The 20,179-nt window shown below is 41.6% G+C and overlaps 1 protein-coding gene across 1 annotated transcript; it reads left to right on the top strand.

Annotated features, from left to right (window-relative positions):
- Nucleotides 1-2,899: 2,899 nt before the first annotated feature.
- ISCA1 (iron-sulfur cluster assembly 1) lies at nt 2,900-9,831 on the top strand. Its single transcript, XM_074568920.1, has 4 exons — nt 2,900-3,107; nt 4,672-4,725; nt 6,450-6,555; nt 9,392-9,831. The coding sequence occupies exons 1-4, from the start codon at nt 3,027-3,029 to the stop codon at nt 9,538-9,540; spliced, it is 390 nt and encodes a 129-aa protein (XP_074425021.1). The 5' UTR covers nt 2,900-3,026; the 3' UTR covers nt 9,541-9,831.
- Nucleotides 9,832-20,179: the final 10,348 nt, after the last annotated feature.

Below are 20,179 nucleotides of genomic sequence, written 5' to 3'. Positions count from 1 at the left end.
AAAAAAAAAAAATCAGGCTTAAGTGTTTGTCTTTTTTTTAGGTTGTGGTTTTCAGTATTTTGGACTTAAATGTAGAACTAATGATAACTTATTAGAATTACCTGGTTTTAGAAATGTCATGTTTAACTTCTTTTTCCTTATCCATCTATTTTTATTAAAATTGAAAGCTAGAATTGCCAAAGTGGTCTTAGGGAACTGGGATACTAACTCCTGTTTTGGTTTTCACCCATCTGTAGCAAGCTATCTGTAAACTTTTAGATGTGCAACTTTTGCAAATAATTTATTTTGTATTCTTTTCTCAACATATTTTCAAGCAAAATATTAGCCAGCAACAAACAGAAAATAATTCCAGCTTTGTGTTCTATAGCATAATTCATCCCATGAAATGCAGTCATTTTTTTCCCTCAAAAATAGGTTCATTCCTGTAGTTTTTCATTCACATCCCCAAAAAAAGAAAGGCTGACATGCCTTCTGTATGTCTTGTTTAGCCCTCTATTGAGAGTTACTTTCAGTTTTGCTGACAGGAATGAAGTGTGTAAACTTTAAGGCACTATGGCATAATCTAGAAGATAGAAGTTATTTAAAAAAAAAAATAATTTATGCATACTCACATACTCACATGATACTTTGTAGTTTAGCAGTGAAGTTTTCAACTGTGAAATTTCTGAACTCGAATTTGAATGAATGCTCATTCTGCAGATCCACCAGTCTTCTGCTTCCGTATACCAGCTGCTGCTTCCGTATGCAACTATAAATCCTAGATAGTTGCTAATCTCACAGACCTAAAATAAAACCCCCAAACTTGGATTATATGTTACAAGCATTAAACCAGTAACTAATAAATCCTTTGCTTAAAGAGTAGTTAAAGGGCACAGTCATAATTTAGAGCATGATATGGGACCCAGAATAAACACAGTTGAGGAGGCATGCATATCCGGTGGATTAAGTTGTAAAATTTAGGAAATGGATTGAAAATTAAAAGTGAAGAAAAGGAGGTTCTTCATAACAACTCTTGATATCCAACATCTTGCTTATTTTATGGGAGTATATTCTCAAAGGAGCAACTTTCCACATACAAAGAAAAACCCTGAAAGAACACACTGCATTAATAGTTTCTAGAATGCTATCAAAAGTAATAAACTACAATAATAGTTTACAACTAAATTTATACTAATAATAATAAATACTAAAAAACTAATAGTTTAAAAGACCTCTTCTGAACCACCTGTATACTCAGTCCCTCTAATGATATGGAGAATGCCGAGTTCGTTGCACTGTTTATTTGTGATGCTTTTTTCTTTAAAAAAAAAAAAGCTCTATTGTCCTTATTGTCCTATTTCACACAAATTTCACATGCTTTTTATGACCTGTTTCCAAATTTGGAAAATGTCTTGTGCTATGAATAGTTATCAGTACTGAAAAAAGGAGGACAAAGTTCTGTTTCAAGTATGCCATACAGTTAACCATGTGTTTTAAACAAGCAGTTTAATCTCAGTTAGCTATATAACTACGAGATTAACACGCATCCATCTCAATTCGTTTGTTCGTGTGAGATTTGTTTCATAGCTATATTTGAAACTGGTTTCTCATACATTAAAAATTATATTTAAATGTATTTAATACGCAATGATTTCTTTTATAAGCATCACATTTTTATAAGAACTGCGGAAGCCGCAGTAATTTCTTCACTAGTAACTTTTTCGGGCCTGAAATAGCCGCTTACAATGCGAGTGTGCTAGCAAAGCAAATACTTTTGTTTTCCTGTACTGATCAAGTGATCAATAATGTTTCTTGTTATTCACTTGAACTATTTAGATTTTAATACTGACTTTTGCTTTTATCTTCTCCTGGTGATGTACTGAAGATGAAATACAGCTTAGAAAAAGGCTGGTTTTCTTGCCCACGCTCAGTCTTTTATGCTGAGATTCAATCAGCAGACAGGTGACTAAATGGTTGGAAGCACCCTGAGGAAGTCCAAGAAGGTAAAGTTCTTTGTGCCCACGTGGTATACTGTGAATGATAAAGACAGTGTTAGTTACCTTCGCACACAACCTCCCCCCCGCCCTCCCCAAGCATGCATATTACTGACCTCAGCTTCTAGCTAATAGCACGTTGAAACCCCGCCACCACCTAAGCAGGTGTGTTTTAGTTGAGGAGATGTGAGCGTTTTGCACGAATTGTGTACAAAGGACACATTTTGTGTAGCTAAAGGAAATACAACTTTTTTTATGTATATACTTGCTGTCTTTGTATTGGAGGTGTAAGTACTGCACCTCATTGAAGAGTGGAGGCATAATTACCTATGTAAAAAGCAAAAACGTGCGCATTTGCTATCAAGCTCTTCAAAATGGCTAAGCCCAGAATTAGGTACCCAACAGACGCGGTGATGAGATGCGGACACGTTGCTTGTGCTTTGTAAATACAGGTTTACAGTACGATCTAGCACATTTAAAGATGTAGTCAAGAGCAGGCGAAAAGCGGGTACTTGTTTTCCCTCTGGCACAGCCCAATGCTCAGTTTAAGGCAATGGGATTAGTCTCCCTGTGCCCAGGCCGCCCGGGTTCAGGAGCCGGCTCCGCGCACCGCCCCCCGGGGCTGACAGCCGCAGCTGGGGCACGGCTCGGCCCTTCTGCCGGCAGCTTGCCGACCGCCGGCCCCGCGGCACGGCGCGCCAGGCCTCCAGAAGAGCGACCGGGCCTCGGCCGCCTCACAGACGCGGCGGGAGGTAGGAGGGCTGCTTCCCTCCCCGGGGAAGGGCCTCCTGCTGCGGCTGCCCTGCCCGACTCTGCCCCTTATCGCTGCGAGCAGCCCCGCAGCCTGCCTGGCCCTGCCCGCACGCTGGCGGCGCGGCGCAGGCCGGATGCAGGTCGCTCTGACCCGGCTCGGGGCGGGAGGCGGCGGGGAGGGGGCGGAGCCGCCGCCGCTTGCCCATCACGGCCCGCTGCCCAATGGGGAAGCGCGCCGTCGCGGCGTGACGTGGGCTGGTGCCCCATGGCAGAGGGCAGAGGACGGGGCGGCGGGGGGCGATGGCTTCCTCGGTGGTGAGGGCCACCGTGCGCGCCGTCAGCAAGCGCAAGATCCAGGCTACGCGCGCCGCCCTCACCCTGGTGAGTGCCGCCGACGCGGGCGGGGCGCGCTTGGCCCCCGCCGGCCCTCGACTCCTCACGGCCGCGAGAACTGCGCCACGGGGCCGGGCCGGGCTCCGCGGCAGGTGGTGCGCGGCCGCCGGTGACAGCGGGGCGTGAGGGCAGGAGGGGGAGGAGGACGGGCCGCCCGGCCTGTCGGCAGCGGCGCTGCCCGCTCCAGCTGTCAGCGGGGCGAGGCGCCGCGGCGTTGGGCCGTGCCGGGGGCGGCGGGAGGTTGGACTCGCCCCCGGGCCGCGTGGAAGCCGAGGGCCGGCGCCGTTAACCCTGGGTGATTGCCAGCTGGGCGTTGCTCGGTAGGAAAGGGTGGACGGGGGGGTCTCTTCCTTGGTGAGTTTACCGGAGTGAGCGGCCGCTGCTCGGTAATGCCGCTGGGGGCAGGCCCCGCGCCCCGCCGCAGGCTCCGCGGGCAGCAAGAGAGCGGAGGGCAGCGCCGTTCCTTCGTGCGGGGCGGGGGAGAGGGGGGAGCATTTTGCACGGTCACTTGAAGAAGTGTATTTATTTAAAACAAATAAAAAGAAAAAGAAAGAAAATGTATTATCTACCGAAGCTGATGAGTCGGTTGTTTCCAAGGAGGCTTTGTGTTCTTTCGTTAATTGAGGAAGTGCTTTTGCTACTTTGTGGGGTGTTGGGGAGGCAGTGTCCCTGTTAAGAGGGATTACTGCAAAGTACAGTCGGTTCCCTGCAGGAACAGGGGCAGATTAAGCGTGTATAGTTCAGTCATTTGTCAGAGCTGGTAATCCCTGTTCTGTCAAAAATGAAGATTAATAGCAGTAATTGGAAAAGGCTTTCTGCTGCAAGTCTACTTGTATTTTGCTTTGTGTGTTGTAGTCTGCTTACGTGAGAACTTTACGTTACTAATGTTTTTCCTTTTATCAGTGTCTTAGAAACTTGTCAGCATGTAATGGAAATTCTTACGTTTGTATTGTGTTCTTGCATTTCTGCAACAGCTAGATCTGCATGAACAGTGAATTTGTCTGCTGTAAAGTCACAGTTTCCCTCTAAGGTTAGTGGGAAGAAAGAAGTAGGCCATGAACACTTCTGTGCCTAGTTGATTTTTGTCTCTAATTTGTATGTGACAAAAGTTTCACAAGAGCAGAACTGCTTAATTGAATTGTGGTAGTGATTTTGTGGGGGAAAAAACCAAGCAAACGCCCAAATATTAAGGACTGCAGTTCTTGAGCTGTTTGCTGGCAGCGTGGGTGAGGAGGGGAGTGAGGAGGTATTGTGTTCTGTGTGGATTAGATTCAGCAATCATCTGTTTTACAGCAGAGTGAGTATCTTCAGATCAGATGTCAGTTTCAAGTAGAACACAGGCTAGTCAATACTGGCAGGTGGGTGATTTAGAAGGTGGACTTCGGAGGTAGGAGACGAATGTAAACTGAGAAAATTTGAGTGCATGGATTTAGAATAGAAATTTTTTATAGTATAATTGAATACATTGCACACTTAAATACGTGCACGCACTCACTGCAAATAAACCAAAAAAACCCCATTTCAAATCGATATATATGGTTTTGTTTTCCAGACACCATCAGCTGTTCAGAAGATAAAACAGCTTCTTAAAGATAAACCTGAGCATGTAAGTATAAACAGGGCCAGCCTGTAGAATGTGCTAAGGTATTAGCACAGCTCATGATCGCAAAGCATTTCTGGCTGACTTAGAAGTTTGAAATAAACACTGAAGTGTTTATTAGAGATGCTGGCATGTTTTTTGGAGGGGAATGTGTAAGCTTGTTTATATATCAAGCCTTGTTTCTTTATAAAATGAAATGCAGGAAATAACTGTGATGACATTTCACTGTACAGTTACTTTTGAGGTGGTTAAAGTTGAAAACATTTCAAGCTTCAAAATATTTATGAGCCTTGTAGTATGGTATAGTGGCGACTTTGGTCAGGCAAGAGATCTTCAACTGTTGATATTAAGACATTATTAATTAAGTTCTTGTAGGAATTTTCATTGTGCAGTATGTAATAATAAAGTTAGATTCATACCCATTGAAAAACATCTAGGTTTTAGGAAACTTGCCAGATAATATATATTTTTAAGTAATTTACTTAAAATCTGGAGAATTTCTCCAAATAAATGATTGAGCTTTTCATCTTTTCTTCTTGGGGAAAAACATGCAGAGTCTTGTTTTCTCACCATTATAAAAACAAGCATTAGATTTTCTTCTTTACGGTATTATTTCAAGAAGAATCTTCTAACTTTCATACGTGGCCCATTGTTTCTTTTGCTTCCTGCACATCTGCAACTAACTAGACTCTTTGTTCTAATGTTTTAAACCAGCCTAAGGAAGCCCTAAGCCGACAGTTTAGCTGGTCAGTCATCCCCTTGCTATAAATGGTGTTTGCGTCTTCCAGCCCATTATTTGTAGCAGTTCCTGTAGCGAAAGGTATTTAGTCTGAAAAGATCAAATGCTGTTTTTCTGAGATCCCGCTTGATGACAAGTCATACATTTTTATTGTAACATTGATTACGAGGATAGACAATGTAATTTTCCTCTTCAGTTATTAAGCGTTTTTGTGTGCAAAGTTGTACAGATACTTTTGAAAGATTTTTGTGCACAAATAAGTTTTCTGTTTTCTTTAAAATCGTTTCTCAGTTCATTACTTACACACATGCTGTCTTTGTCAGACTTGTTGGATACTCTGAATGTTACAAACATATTGACCTGATTGGCTTTTAATGTGGCTTAAAATGCCTTTTAATGATTAAAACAGTAAGCAAATACACCTACTTGATATAAGGAGGGGATTGTTTTTTAAGTGAGACTGTCAGTAGAGTAATGAGAAATCAAAGTATGTGTTTCAAAACTTTGGTTTGAAGCAGGTTTTCTGATGGTGTCACTAGTTCTGTGAAAATCTAGTAACTGCCCTTGTCGTGGCCTCACAGCTTCATAATTACAGTACTGTCAATAATCTTAACATAGCACCTGAATTAGCATCTGATTGAACTTTAATTTGAAGTCACAAAAATATCTTCTTTGAAATTTCACTCTTGGTGAGATACCAGACACCTACAGGAGTGCCAACAGTTTATTACTTCAAAAATTTAACGTACTTTAAGGCTTGATCCATGATAGCAAACATCTGACATTTGCTTTTACCTTGGCAGTCAATTTTGTAAAAGGAAAAAACTGTTACCTCTTAATCCATTAAGGAAATTCACTTCCGCTTTGAGGCAACGGAGAATAATAAATGTCAGCATTTTGTTGTTCTGCATGCTTTTTATCTTGGTGTTCCAGAACAGGTTCAAAAAATGTCATGAATGTGGTGTTGCGTTTTGTTTTTTGGTTTTTTTAGGTAGGTGTGAAAGTAGGTGTTCGTACAAGAGGATGCAATGGACTTTCTTACACGTTAGAATACACAAAATCGAAAGGAGACTCCGATGAAGAAGTAGTTCAAGACGGTGAGTTTCTGATGCAGCAGAACAAACTTCTGTGGTGGTGGGGAAGAATAACCTATTGCAGGTTTGCCAAGGTACAGGTTACAACTTACTTGAAGTGACGGCTTATATAGCAAGAGGTCCTGCTGTTCTGTTATGGGAATTGTCACATTAGTTTCTGTTTTGAAGTAATCAGTTAGTTAAAATCTGCATCTTTGCAGTCTCTGCATCAGAGGCTGCTCCACCAGGATAGTCTAGTCCATTATTCACGTCTTTGGAGGTGGCTAATAGCAGATATTTAGAGAATAATACAGAACAATGCACATGTAAAGGAATACTTTATCAGCACAGCTAAACCAAGGCTTGGCAAAATAAAGATTTTATTTTCAAGGGATTTTCCCAATTACCTTCTCTAACTAGTCTTATTCTTCATTGATTTGTAACTTGTTTTTAACCTCTGTGCTTTTGACCTTCACATTGCTTTTTAAAAAAAGGTTCCACGATTTTAATTTAGGAGTATTTTAAAAATTGTTTTCACGTGCTGGTACTTAAGCTTTCTGCCTGATAATGTCATTGAGCACCCCATGATAGGTCTATTTCTAGAGTTCTTGTTGTGGTTTAACCCCAGCTGGCAACTAAGTCCTACACAGCCGCTCGCGCACTCTCCCACCGTGGGATAGTGGGGAGAATCAGAAGGGTAAAAATGAGAAAACTCATGCGTTGAGGTAAAGACAGTTTAATAGGTGGAGCAAAATCTGTGCATGCAAGCAAAGCAAAACAAGGAATTCATTCACTACTTCCCATGGGCAGGCAGGTGTTCAGTGATCTCTGGGAAAGCAGGGCTCCATTATGCATAACGGTTACTTGGGAGACAAACACCATCACTCTGAATGGCCCCCCACTTCCTCCTTCCTCGTCCAGCTTTTGTATGCTGAGCATAATGTCATATGGTATGGGATATCCCTTTGGTCAGCTGGGGTCAGCTGTCCTGGCTGTGTCCCCTCCTGACTTCTGGTGCGCCCCCAGCCAACGCGCTGGTGGAATGATGTGAGGAGCAGAAAAGGCCTTTAATGCTGTGTAAGTACTGCCCAGCAGTAACTTAAAGCATCTCTGTATTATCAGCACTATTTTCAATACAAATACAAAACATAGCCCCATACAAGCTATTCTGAAGAAAATTAACAATATCCCAGTCAAAACTGGCACAGTTCTATACATTTTTCCAGATTTTGTAAAAACTTCTGTTTTGTCAGTGGTCTTTTTGTCTAATGCGGATTTTTATAAAAGCATAATAGTGTTTGATTCGTTTTCTGTTCTGTTTCTAAAAGTACTTAAGATTCCTTTTGTGGGGGTGGTTTTGGGTTTTTTTAGGCATCACTGAACTCTGTTATATTATGTTCAGGATTATTACTTTAATTTGGTGTCAAAGTGAGATATTGAAACATACGTCTGATATCACAGTCATTTTCTTAGAGCAGCTACGCTGCTAGGCAGAGCCCATCTTCCAGCTGCCTACAAAATATCTGTGACCAACTCATAAATTTTATTCTCTTTAACAGACAGTTAGATGGAACTTCAGCAAATGATTAAATTGAACCAGAGTATGCGAGATAGGGGCTGCCACATAATTCTGCAAGTGCCTCGATGTCAAATTCAGCTGGCTTATGGAGTTACCTCTTCTGCTTGCCTCAGAGCTGCTCTAGGTTTACAGGGCTGAAATCAGAAGGCATTTCCTGGTTTGGATCTTAAGGAAGATAAAACCAGTTTCCCTCAGTTAGGTCAGAGACCTTAAGTTCCAAAGCCAGACAGTGTTTCAAGTGTCTCTATGTACTTTCTGTTTGGTTTTGGTTGCTTCTGGACAGATTTCCAGTGAAGTCTCTGACTTTTATATAGCTTTGTGCTCAGTGAGATGGTGGCTTTGGATCTCAGCAAAAATTTTCTGATAGTAAGTGACCACTTCAGGGGTTGGGTCCATGAAATCTTTCATTAGGCTTAGCCTTCACTGTCAGTTACCGTCCAAATTGACCGCAAAAATGTGTAGATTCAACTCAGTTGCCCAAAGACTTGTGTTAGTAATGTTTTGTCTCAATGTCTACTATGATGAAACAGCTTTCCAGGAACTCTCATATAGCATAATGAGTTCTTGTTCTGTTTACTGATACAATTTACACTTTTATTTTCATTATTTGGTAGTCTGTGAAGAGCTAAACCAGTCCACTCAGGCCTGTGTATCAGATTTGCAGTTTGAAAGTTCCATAACTTTCCAGAGAGGTTGATACTTTGTATCCTTTAGAAAAGGGAGCTCTGGCTAGTTCCCTAAAATGAACTACTCATTCTAATCCTTAAAGGTTGTGATATCTTTGAAAGTTCACACATTTGCCTTATTATAGGATTCAGTATTGCTAATAGTTAATTTAGACATGATATTTGTGTCAGAGCAAAAAAGAATCCTTTTAAGAGAGGAACATTTGGGTTTTCAAGGTTTTGGGGCATCTTGTTGGATGCACAGACTTTAAGAATGGTAGGAAATGGGTTACTGACTGAAATGCCTGGGAATTAAGTATTGAAGCTGAGATTTGTTCCCAAATTCTACAGATTATTTCCCAGGGTATCACGTTTTCAGTTTCCCCCTCAAAAAAATACATACATTCATGTGCACAGGCAAATAACAGTTGTAGACTGTTGCTAGACTTTTCTAGGTAAAAACAGAGATGAAAGTGCCCTGTGTTAGGCCAGGGAAACCAAGTTATACTGGTAGTCTTCATACTTCGCTTCCATTTTTTTATTACTGGTGGAAAGAGAATTTCAAAGTGAATAATGATTTTGATGTATGTAACTGTTTTTCTTTGTTGTCTTCAAGGAGTTAGAGTGTTTATTGAGAAGAAGGCACAGCTGACACTTCTAGGAACGGAAATGGACTATGTAGAAGACAAACTGTCCAGTGAATTTGTCTTCAATAATCCAAACATCAAAGGAACGTGTGGCTGTGGAGAAAGCTTCAACATCTGAAATCTCAGGACTACTTCTTTGACTCTGAACACCCCAAAACACTTACTATTATGGCTTTTGGAAACAAATGCATTTTCTTCAGGTTCGTAGGCTGCATAAAATGGGGATATTATTAAGAAAAAATAAATCATTTTGAAAATGTAAATTGTGTGTTAAATTCCACTGCTGTTGTAGTTATGCTGTAATTTGTGATGAGTTAGGATCCAAAAGGTAAGAACAGTAAGCGCTGTAGTAACATCTCTGTACTTACACGTCAAGGAAATAAAATCTCACTGTTCTTTTCCTTTGTCATTTCCTTTGTCCACTCTACTCACACCTCCCCATCCGAAACCCATTTGAAAGAATATATTGCCTATGTGTTCTGCTTTGATTTGGCGGGGGGGGGGAGGGGAGAGGAAACACAACCATTTATATGTGTTTGTTTATAAAGATTTATATACACAGGCACACAGTCCTCCGCTTCAGCATTCACTATGATTACGTAGATGCTTGCTTTGTTTTTGTAGTTTTTCTGATGCTTTCATTTTTCATGTGTGGGTTTTTTGGTGTTTTATTTTCCCATAAATCTGGGAAAGTCCAGAAAGAAGTTCATGCATTAATATAGCTGTGAGCTACCATAGCACTGCTTGTAGACTTACTCAAAATGGGCTAACCCAATTTTAATTCTGTTCTGTTCCTTGTAAAAGGCACAGTCTCTGCCGTACTTAGAAAGTCATTTTCAAGAACATGAAATATATTCAGGCACTGGAGTACTAAAGCAGGATACATACAGGCATCATTTCTCACATTTCTGTTGCTTATCTTTCTTAACTTAAATTGCAAAGTTGGTAAAATGCCTCCAGATTCTGATTTCCCCATTTTCACAGAATGTGCTCTCTGTGCACCAAAAGCTATGAACACTTTTTTTGAGAGAGAGAAATCTTACACTTCTGACTACTGTTTTTTGTAGTCACGTCTGCTACTAATTTTGTTACAGCTTGAACACTGTTTTGTAACTGTATGTACTAGGGTTTTTCACCAAAGCTATGGTAGCTTCTGTTTAGCTCCTGTTGTGAAGTTAACTTGGTAGCAGGAGAAAAAGCATTTATAATTTCAAAAGCCCTAGTATTTAGTAATTGTTTTAAATAAATCTGGACAGTAATTAAAATACTATGTTTATAGGACACCTTTTTTTCCTTTAGAATTTAAACTTATTTTCTCATAATTGTGTAGAGAGTGTTTTTTCAGGCTTATGAAGTCTTCAGCACTTCTTCACTGGTGCTCAGGTGGAAGTGTAAATGTCTTGCCAGGCCTTCCCAAAAGCTGGTATGAGAAGTACTATTCCATCCTTTTATCGCCATGTTTCCCTGAATGTCCAAAGATGACATTGTGCTGCTAAGCTGCTCACTTGTGCAGAAGAGAAGATAATGTATCTGCCTGGGCAACTGATGGGAACAGCTGGTGAAAAGAGTACGAATAAAAAGCAGGGGACAACCGGGACTGGGATCTTGCAGTCCAAGACAGGAAGGTGTTGAGATGGGAGTGAACTGAGAGCAGTAAGGCTGCGTGTTGAAAATCCAGAGGTCATCTTGATCTGGACAGTTGTACCCACATGCCTGTCAACACCTTTGGAATAGTAATGTGCTGAAGATGTAGGATTGCAACTACATTTTTATTCTTCCCTCTACACCTTTTTTGAAGTGTAGAGGGAAGAATAAAAAAGAAAAAAATAAATCTGTTTTATGTAGTGCACAGGAAAAGAAGGTCAGAATTTCCACACCTACAGTGTAATATTAAATACTCAAATTTTGGTTGAATACTATATCACCTTTTGATGTAAAAACACTATTCCTTCAACAGTCAACTGTTGTACACAGTTATTTTACTTTATATAGTAAATCAGGAATTACTGGTAATACACTGGCTAGGTGCATTTATAGTGCTGTAAGTCTCTCAGTCTTGCCAAACAAAAAAATGCAGTTAATGTGATACTGCTGCATTGATACGTAAAGCTCCAAGCTAAGGGCATTTCTTCAGGCTGCACTTCTCTGCTTCTGCTGGAGGATAGGACTTTGAATGTGGTAGCACTGGTGATTGCTAAGAGAGTGCTAGTACTTACTCAACTTATTTTGGTGTGTTTTAGGGTGGGGGGATTTGTTTAAGGCTCTTTTTAGACCTGTGGCATGTGTAACAATCCTTTTCGTGTGTTCTGTGTATATGCCTTGAATGAAAGTTTGCACTTTCATACTCCCATGAGATAGTCCTCTAATTTGTCACTTTACTAAGACACCTAACGCACAATGTGTTAAACTTCTGTTAAAGTGGTATTTACAGTTGCATTATAATTTTGTGCAATACTATATGTAGAGTTCTCAGTTATTATAATAAATATTGCCTGTTGGTAAACATGGAATATTCGTATCTTGAATGATTCTGTTTACAGTAATAAACAAGCACTGGGGGGAGAGAATAGGTTTGTATGCTGGGATTACAAAGTAGATACAAGATTACTGTTACCTGAGTTCATACTTCTCAGAAATATGAAACATTTCCAAATTTTAACAGCATTGGAATAGCATAGAAACATATGGAAAGAAAATTAATCAACTACGTACAGAAAGGTATTTACATATACCAGAAGCATGGGCTGTTAATGTATAGACTTCTATTAAAATTTGCGACATGCTGTTCTCAGGGTAAAAATTCTAACAGGCAAGATGCTTATTTTGAAGGCTTTTATATGCCAAAGGTCATTGTGGTATGTTTTAATGCAGATTAATGATTTTTATCAAAGTAATTTGACATAAAAGGTTTTTAATTGGCTAAGCAATTTGAGGGTGACCATCAAAGGGCAATCCTGGCCATTCCACTTTAGTGCTGTATAATGACACTAATACGCCATAGTGTACTACTCTTATGACACATTCAGAGGTTTTTCTTAGATACAGTCTCTCCTCCTCTAAAGCTAAGTTTCCTTTTCCTGTTATGTGAAGGTTCTGAGTGATAGGGTGTGAAGTAATAAATTTTGGAAAAATGCTAGAGATTGTTGATACAGTTGCATATTCATGATGCTGGAGAGAGAGAACCAAGACCTTCCTGCAGTCAGGAGTCTGGAAACACAATGGTTACGTTTCTGCTGGAGTTCTTACAGAACTTGTGGAAAAAAACCCAGAACTACTTGCTTGCACCAGCAAGTCAGTATACCTGACCCACCCCTTTTTATAGCTATCCTTGAATGGCTGAAGAACAAATTGTTTACGAAAACACTGAACAGTTCAATATGCAAGTCATCCTGACAACAGCTGATGGGACAAAATGAATTTGGACTCCAAAATAAAAAATAAGACGCAGGTAATGGGACTGTGAAATTTAATGTCAAGGAAACTTTTTTTTTTTTAAAGTTAAATCCTATCTGGCATAGGTTGCTTCTATTGTTTGGGGGGTTTATTGTAATTATTATTCTCCCCATTTATTTAAATCAGCACCTTCACTAGTGGAAAAATTCTCCAACTATCCCGCTATTGTGCTTACATTGGCTGCCTGGCCAGTTGTCAGATAAATTTTTTATGACACTGAAAGTTTGCAGTGTCTTCTGTCAGAAGAACCCCATGGTTGTCTGACATGGCAAAGTGTGCACCTCTGTGTTTATCCCAAAAGAGTACTTGAAAAATTACTGTGTTCATCTTCAAAAGAATACTTGAAAAATTACTTTTTGTCATGGCTGGTGCAGCTTTTTGTCCATAAAGTTGTCTGCCAGACAGTATGCAGTTCAGTCTGCTTTGTTCTTAACTGCCACTTTTAACATGTATGAGATATGCTGCCTCAACATGGGGAGCAAAAACGCAACTACTTATCACAATACCACATGCATTTAGGTTTGAGCAGCGTTTGAATTTGAGCTGGCATTTTTCTTAAAGAGAGAGAGAACAAGGGAAGATTAACTGCTGCATTTCAGCAAGGTCTTCGCCCTCCTCTTTTACGGCCACGCAGCGGCAGTGGAACCCAGGGGGTCCCACACCATGTCTGCTTAGGGGCAGGGCCCTAACCCCTGCTTCTCTTCATAGACTCGACTCGAAATGCTAGCTGCTGGGAACAGATATCCACTGCCACTGGGTGTCAGCAAGTTTCCAGTCCACGTGTTCCGAAACGCGACTGGCCTCATTCCCGGTAACCGTGCTCCAAGTCTCCTACTGCAGTTGCTGAATACCGGAGTACTTTTGCATCTGCTGGTGAAAACTATGGTTCAGCTCTGCTGTTTGTCCTTCTTGTAGCCTGTTCTGTGCCTTTTACCTGTTCCTGAAGGATGGCAGATGACTGCAGAAATGCAAAATACCAAATCACTTTGTAGCTCCTGACGCAAAGAGAAGCAGAGGAGCACAGAGCATAGCTTTCTGACCAGCTTTGGCCATTGAAGCACTGCTTTTTTTCACCCTTCCTCCCCTTGCTACTAGTGTGCTGATGTGCCTCATCAATGTTGTGTCCAGCTCCAAATTATTGCAGATTTGTTTCTGGTGGTTGGCTTTAACCTCTAGGGTAACAGAAGTTCCTTGCTGGGATGGCACAGTCCAGCAGGACAAAGAATCTCACGGAACAGCATAGTTTCCGTTCACAACAGAAATACTCTCGTCCCCTGTGCCTCAATTATCTGGGTTTTTTTACTGATTGCATAATGGTTTTATTGCATTTGATTTTGATGAAAAATTCATTCTGTAGTTTACTGAAGCTGAGTCCAGACAGTAGGAATAAGTTCCTCTTATTAGCTAATGCAACAAGACAGCCTCCAAAATTTTGAAATAACCTGAGTAGCAGAATTCAATTCATACAGAGGATTTGCAGCCAGCCACTTCCTTTCTCAGTCACGTGTTCTAATCTTTAAATTGTTCATGGTGAGTCATTCACACAGACCTTTCCTTCCTAATCTCAGTGGTCCTCCCAATTAAATACTAAATAATTGTATAGAGTGACAAAACTGTGTTTAAATCAGATTGCTTCACTGTTAGTTATATTATTTCCTTCCTTGTGCTTGTTTCACTTAAGAAGCTTAAATGCAAGTATTCAAATAAAGAAAAAAGGCAAGATGTTAATGAATGTAATGTTGTGGGATCTTATGAAGCACATAGGTGGTAGAGAACAGGAACCAGTCCCTCCTGGCAACTCTGTTTTCTCAAGAGATTTGCAGAGTACAATCATCCCATTTGCAAATGAGGGCCAGCTGAACTGTATAGTCAATGTTTATTTCCAGTGACTATCTAATGTATACTCCCCCAAAATAAATAAATAGAAACCCTAATACTTGGGTATAAAAAGTGACAATGTAAAACTGCCATCTAGAAACTTTGTTGAGAAGAGAAATCATATTGCATCTCCTTGAAATACATCTTCTGAATTTCTGTCTCTACTATTTGAGCCATGAACATTCAACAAAACAAACGTTGGCAAATCTTGCTGAAGTGCTTTTAGGAAGATCCCATGTACTTGTCCCCTCTGTTTGAGGCTGCCACTACTACAGATTTGTGAAACAAGTGCCTGCGCCTCAGCTGTTGAGGGTGAGTTTACATTAATGTGTTGCACTGTCCACTTAGTTGTTCCAAGTTGTTTACTCTTGCTGAAATGTGGGAAAACCCCAGAAAAGTGACAAATAGTTACATAGTGAGTGTACTTTACTTAAACTACCCTATGGAGAAGAGCTAGAGATCATCTGACCATGTCTTAGGGAGCCTCAGATACCTGCTGCAAGGATATTTTAAATTGCCTCCCACAATGTTCTTTTCAAGAACCTATGGTTTCTACAAATAATTTAGAACATTAAAATACTCTTGCAACCCTTAAACCCAAAGCTTGTTAAGTATGTAACAGGGATCCTTGCCATTCCTATTTGATGGGAATGCCCCACAGCAGAACTGTGAAGCAGTTTAAAAAAGACTCAGAAAAATGGTTGTGAACCCCAGGTCTGGATACTTTCAAAGAAAACTATTCACATTAGATCTACGTGCGATTTGCCATCCTGCGTCTTACTGAAACTTGTGCTGCTAGGGCTGTACTTAAACTGGTTAAAACAGCCCTGCCTTATAATTCGGGCCATACGTTGCAATAAAGAGACTTTTGCATGCGCACACTTCTAAAAATGGAAGCCTTGTTTTTTTATGAATTGGAAAAATATTTCCTGGAAAACAGCGCTCTGGTGGGAGCCCGCCAGCACTGAGTTTTGCACAGGGGATGCTTTGGTGCAGTGCGAAGGCTGCAGCTTTGTTTCTGGTCTGCTTGATACCCCTGGCCCTGCCAGCTCGAGAAGCTTCCCTTGTAGTCACCCACGTTTAAAGCAAGTCCGCTACCAAGCATAGTACTTTTAAGTCAAGGAGGTGGCCTTTTGGGCAGGAGATGAAAATAGGCAGAAAACCAGGAATTGTTCACTTGAGGTAAAACATCCAGTAAAATACTGAGCCAAATAAATACGAAATTTCTGTTGAAATCATGAAGTACTGTATCTATCCTCGTGCCAACAGGAGCTGCCATTTACTGATGCCCATTTTCGTGGTCCAGAGGCCCCAAATCTTACCTGATGACTGACACCAGCCTTCCCCTCCCGCTGTACCCGCTAAACCAGCGCTAGGGACTGCAGTCCCACCACGTAGGTTCCCCCTCCCCTTTGGGTGTGAGGGAAGGGCCAAGCCCTCCCCCTTCCCTCCTGCTGGGGAGCCAAACATAGAAAAAGCAGCATGGTGCAGCCAAGGCCTTGCTGCTGGCGGCCATCTTCCCCAGCCCCTGCTGCCGCCGCCCTGAGCCTCCTCAGCATGCCCCAGCACTCCCTGAAGGCAACATCCTGAGCTGCTATTGGCTAACACAAGCCCTGTCCCCACCCCACCTGCCAAGCCCACCAATCACATTCTCCCTGGCCAGACGCCCCGCCCCCCCATGAGGCTGCTGAGGTGGCCATGGGCCATCCCTGCAGTGGCTCCCTCACAGGCCCCAGGGTGAGGGGCCGGTGGGCACTCTGTGCAGCCCTCATTTTCCTCCTAACAAATTTCATCTCACTGGGATTGTGGTGGTTTGTCTGCGGACCATGATGGGGCTCACTACGGGCAGAGACAATGGCGGGTGATGTCACCAGGATGACAGCCCGTGAGCATCCCCCTGAGCCAGAGCCCCTTGGGGGTCTCCTCTCTGCCTTCCTGGGGTGCAGAAGATGAATTTGGGGGAGAGCGTAGCAATAGTGGGAAGGCTGCTAGGGGAAACCCACAAAGTGAGCTTAGAAGGCGCCGGTGTGCCTTGGCAAAATGTAAGAAAAGGAGAGAAAAATGCTGGTCTACCAGGATACATAGGCAGCAAGCAGGCAGGGGATTTGTCTATGGCAGAAAAAGGGAAACCAGGGGAAAAAAGAATGACGCTAAGAAAGGAAAATGTAGTATTTTAGGATGAGCTAGCTGCTGAAATCTCTTGGCCTGGGAATCGTCTCACAAGGAAAGTGAGAAATCCTGCCATCTTTGAGAAGGTTTTAACTCCAGTGGGCAAAGTACTGTGATGCATAATACAGATGCACCATGGTTAGCTCACCAGACACTAGGAAATAAGGGACGGACTACCTTCTGGGCTTTTGGATTTTTCCTGTTCATCTTTTCTCTTTTTAATCCTGTTTCTCTATCATTTTCATGTCTTTTGATTGGTAATGAAACTGCTTTTCTTTTTTCAACACAGTGAAGGCACAATGGATCAAAATGGGAAAGATATACTGCCAAAAGAAGAAACAGTCATTCTCTCTTGGTTTGAAAATGAGTATTGTAACAGTATAAAACCAGTTTGTAGGTTTTCTATGTTATCTACTTTCTTTTATCCTCATTTTTTTATGGATCAATTGGGTAGGTACCTCTACAGTACCAAAATCTCTTCAAAATTCTCTTTGGTATTGTGGAGTAATTACTAAATTGGCCAAGAATACAAAAGTACAGCATTGTTCACACATTAAGGAAAGTCATAAAATCAAGAGGCTTCTGAGGTAGAATACAGCCGCAGCTGGCACACGAAGAATGCAACGTCTGCGATTCCCTGTACAAGGTTGTTTGTGAAACCACACGAGGGATGGAACGGAACGTGATTTTTCCATGGCCTTCCCTTGTGACGAACAGCAGATATGGGAACGAGATGGTACTACAGAACAGATAAGCGGCCTACTCACTACCCGAGCCAACATTTTGTCAAATGTTGATGAAATGCTGCTCTTTGTGTGAACTTTGCTCACCATAATGTACCAAAACACACCTCCATTCTGGAGGCTACCCACCCCCAAGGTGCCACCATTCCTCCTTGAGTACACCAACCATAATAAAAGTATTAATGACTAAAGTCACTCAAACTCCACTTTGAAGATAAAAAAATAGTACAAAAATAGCCCGACAGAGGGGGGATATTGGGGAAGACACCATCGCGAACAAATTGGGAGAACTCCATCACTGACTCCCGGGGCCAGTCGACGGGCTGAGCCTTTCTTCCCTCCCCACCCCCAGTAGGGACGCCTTTAAGGGTAAGACTTAGGCTATACCGAGTGTTTCCTCGGGGAACTCAGAAATTTCTCTAGAGAATCTCTTGCCTACATTTATAGCCAGGCTGTATTGTTTATAACTTTGTTGTGCATTTTGTATACTTAACAATATCTTTATTTGCATGTGCTTTGCAGACGGTGTATTTATCACCGGCAATCAGTTTAAGTAGCTAGTCGTTTCGATTTCTCACTGAACGCGACCAAAGACTCGAGGGTGGCCGTGCTAGTTCAGGAGCACGAATAGACTGAAGGTGCAGTCCACTATTAGTGTATCCAAATCGTAACAGTTTAATACATATTAGACACGATTGGACTGATAGTGCTGAATTGGGCATCACTCAGAATTTAAACCTAGCCGCACCTAGGTGGAATGAGTTGTAGAATGCAAGGGGGTTTATCTTCTGCCAAAACCGCTTTGCCCCTTTTCACGCAACAGGTATGGATAGTGGAACTGTCAGAGTGCAAAGATTCTAGGATAAAAGTCACAAATACATTTGTATTGATTTTTTTGTTGTGAAAATAGAGTTGATACCAGAATTTATAGCAGTTTAACATTTCAAGTTCAGTATTCATATGCACAGATTTTCAGTTACTATCATTTGCCACTATTCTGAAAAAAATAAGTATTTGTCTTAGCTTCATGGCATAAATTGAAAGATAATTCTGTTTGTCAATGGTGCTGTATGTGTCAGTACACTTGATCAGAAGATCTGATTCTGCTATTTGATTCTGCTTTGTCCCTTGGATTGTGTGGCCTTAAATTCTCATTCCCTGTTCTCGGTGATTTACCTTTTTCCTTTTCAACATTTGTGAACAACTACTACTAATAGACTCACTAGAAAGACAGCTGTGTTCGTTACATGCTGCAGCATCCCAACTGTTAGATCTGACTGTATAGAAGAGAGAGATTTGTTTTTGCTCCCAAAGTGATTGGTACTTTTGCTGCTCATTTTTAATATTTGTGAGGGATGACGACAATTCTGGTAGCTGAAAAGAACAGAAGAAATTTTTCACATTATATGACTGACTACAAAGTTTCACAACAAAAAAATCAATACAAATGTATTTGTGACTTTTATCCTAGAATCTTTGTACTCTGACAGTTCCACTATCCATACCTGTTGCGTGAAAAAGGGCAAAGCGGTTTTGGCAGAAGATAAACCCCCTTGCGTTCTACAACTCATTCCACCTAGGTGCGGCTAGGTTTAAATTCTGAGTGATGCCCAATTCACCACTATCAGTCCAATCGTGTCTAATATGTATTAAACTGTTACGATTTGGATACACTAATAGCGGACTGCACCTTCAGTCTATTCGTGCTCCTGAACTAGCACGGCCACTCTTGAGTCTTTGGTCACGTTCAGTGAGAAATCGAAACGACTAGCTACTTAAACAGTGCAGTTTATTTAAACAACAGATATACAGGTTCTTAGGATTGCCGGTGATAAATACACTGTCTGCAAAGCGCATGCAAATAAAGATATTGTTAAGTATACAAAATGCGCAACAAAGTTATAAACAATACAGCCTGGCTATAAATGTAGGCAAGAGATTCTCTAGAGAAATTTCTGAGTTCCCTGAGGAAACACTCGGTATAGCCTAAGTCTTACCCTTAAAGGCATCCCTATTGGGGGTGGGGAGGGAAGAAAGGCTCAGCCCGTCGACTGGCCCCGGGAGTCAGTGATGGAGTTCTCCCAACTTGTTCGCGATGGTGTCTTCCCCAATATCCCCCCTCTGTCGGGCTATTTTTGTACTATTTTTTTATCTTCAAAGTGGAGTTTGAGTGACTTTAGTCATTAATACTTTTATTGTGGTTGGTGTACTCAAGGAGGAATGGTGGCACCTTGGGGGTGGGTAGCCTCCAGAATGGAGGTGTGTTTTGGTACATTATGGTGAGCAAAGTTCACACAAAGAGCAGCATTTCATCAACATTTGACAAAATGTTGGCTCGGGTAGTGAGTAGGCCGCTTATCTGTTCTGTAGTACCATCTCGTTCCCATATCTGCTGTTCGTCACAAGGGAAGGCCATGGAAAAATCACGTTCCGTTCCATCCCTCGTGTGGTTTCGCAAACAACCTTGTACAGGGAATCGCAGATGTTGCATTCTTCGTGTGCCAGCTGCGGCTG

The sequence above is a fragment of the Larus michahellis genome, chromosome Z, assembly GCF_964199755.1.
Source record: "Larus michahellis chromosome Z, bLarMic1.1, whole genome shotgun sequence".
NCBI classification, from domain to species: domain Eukaryota; kingdom Metazoa; phylum Chordata; class Aves; order Charadriiformes; family Laridae; genus Larus; species Larus michahellis.
This window is presented reverse-complemented; position numbering and strand designations above follow the sequence as displayed.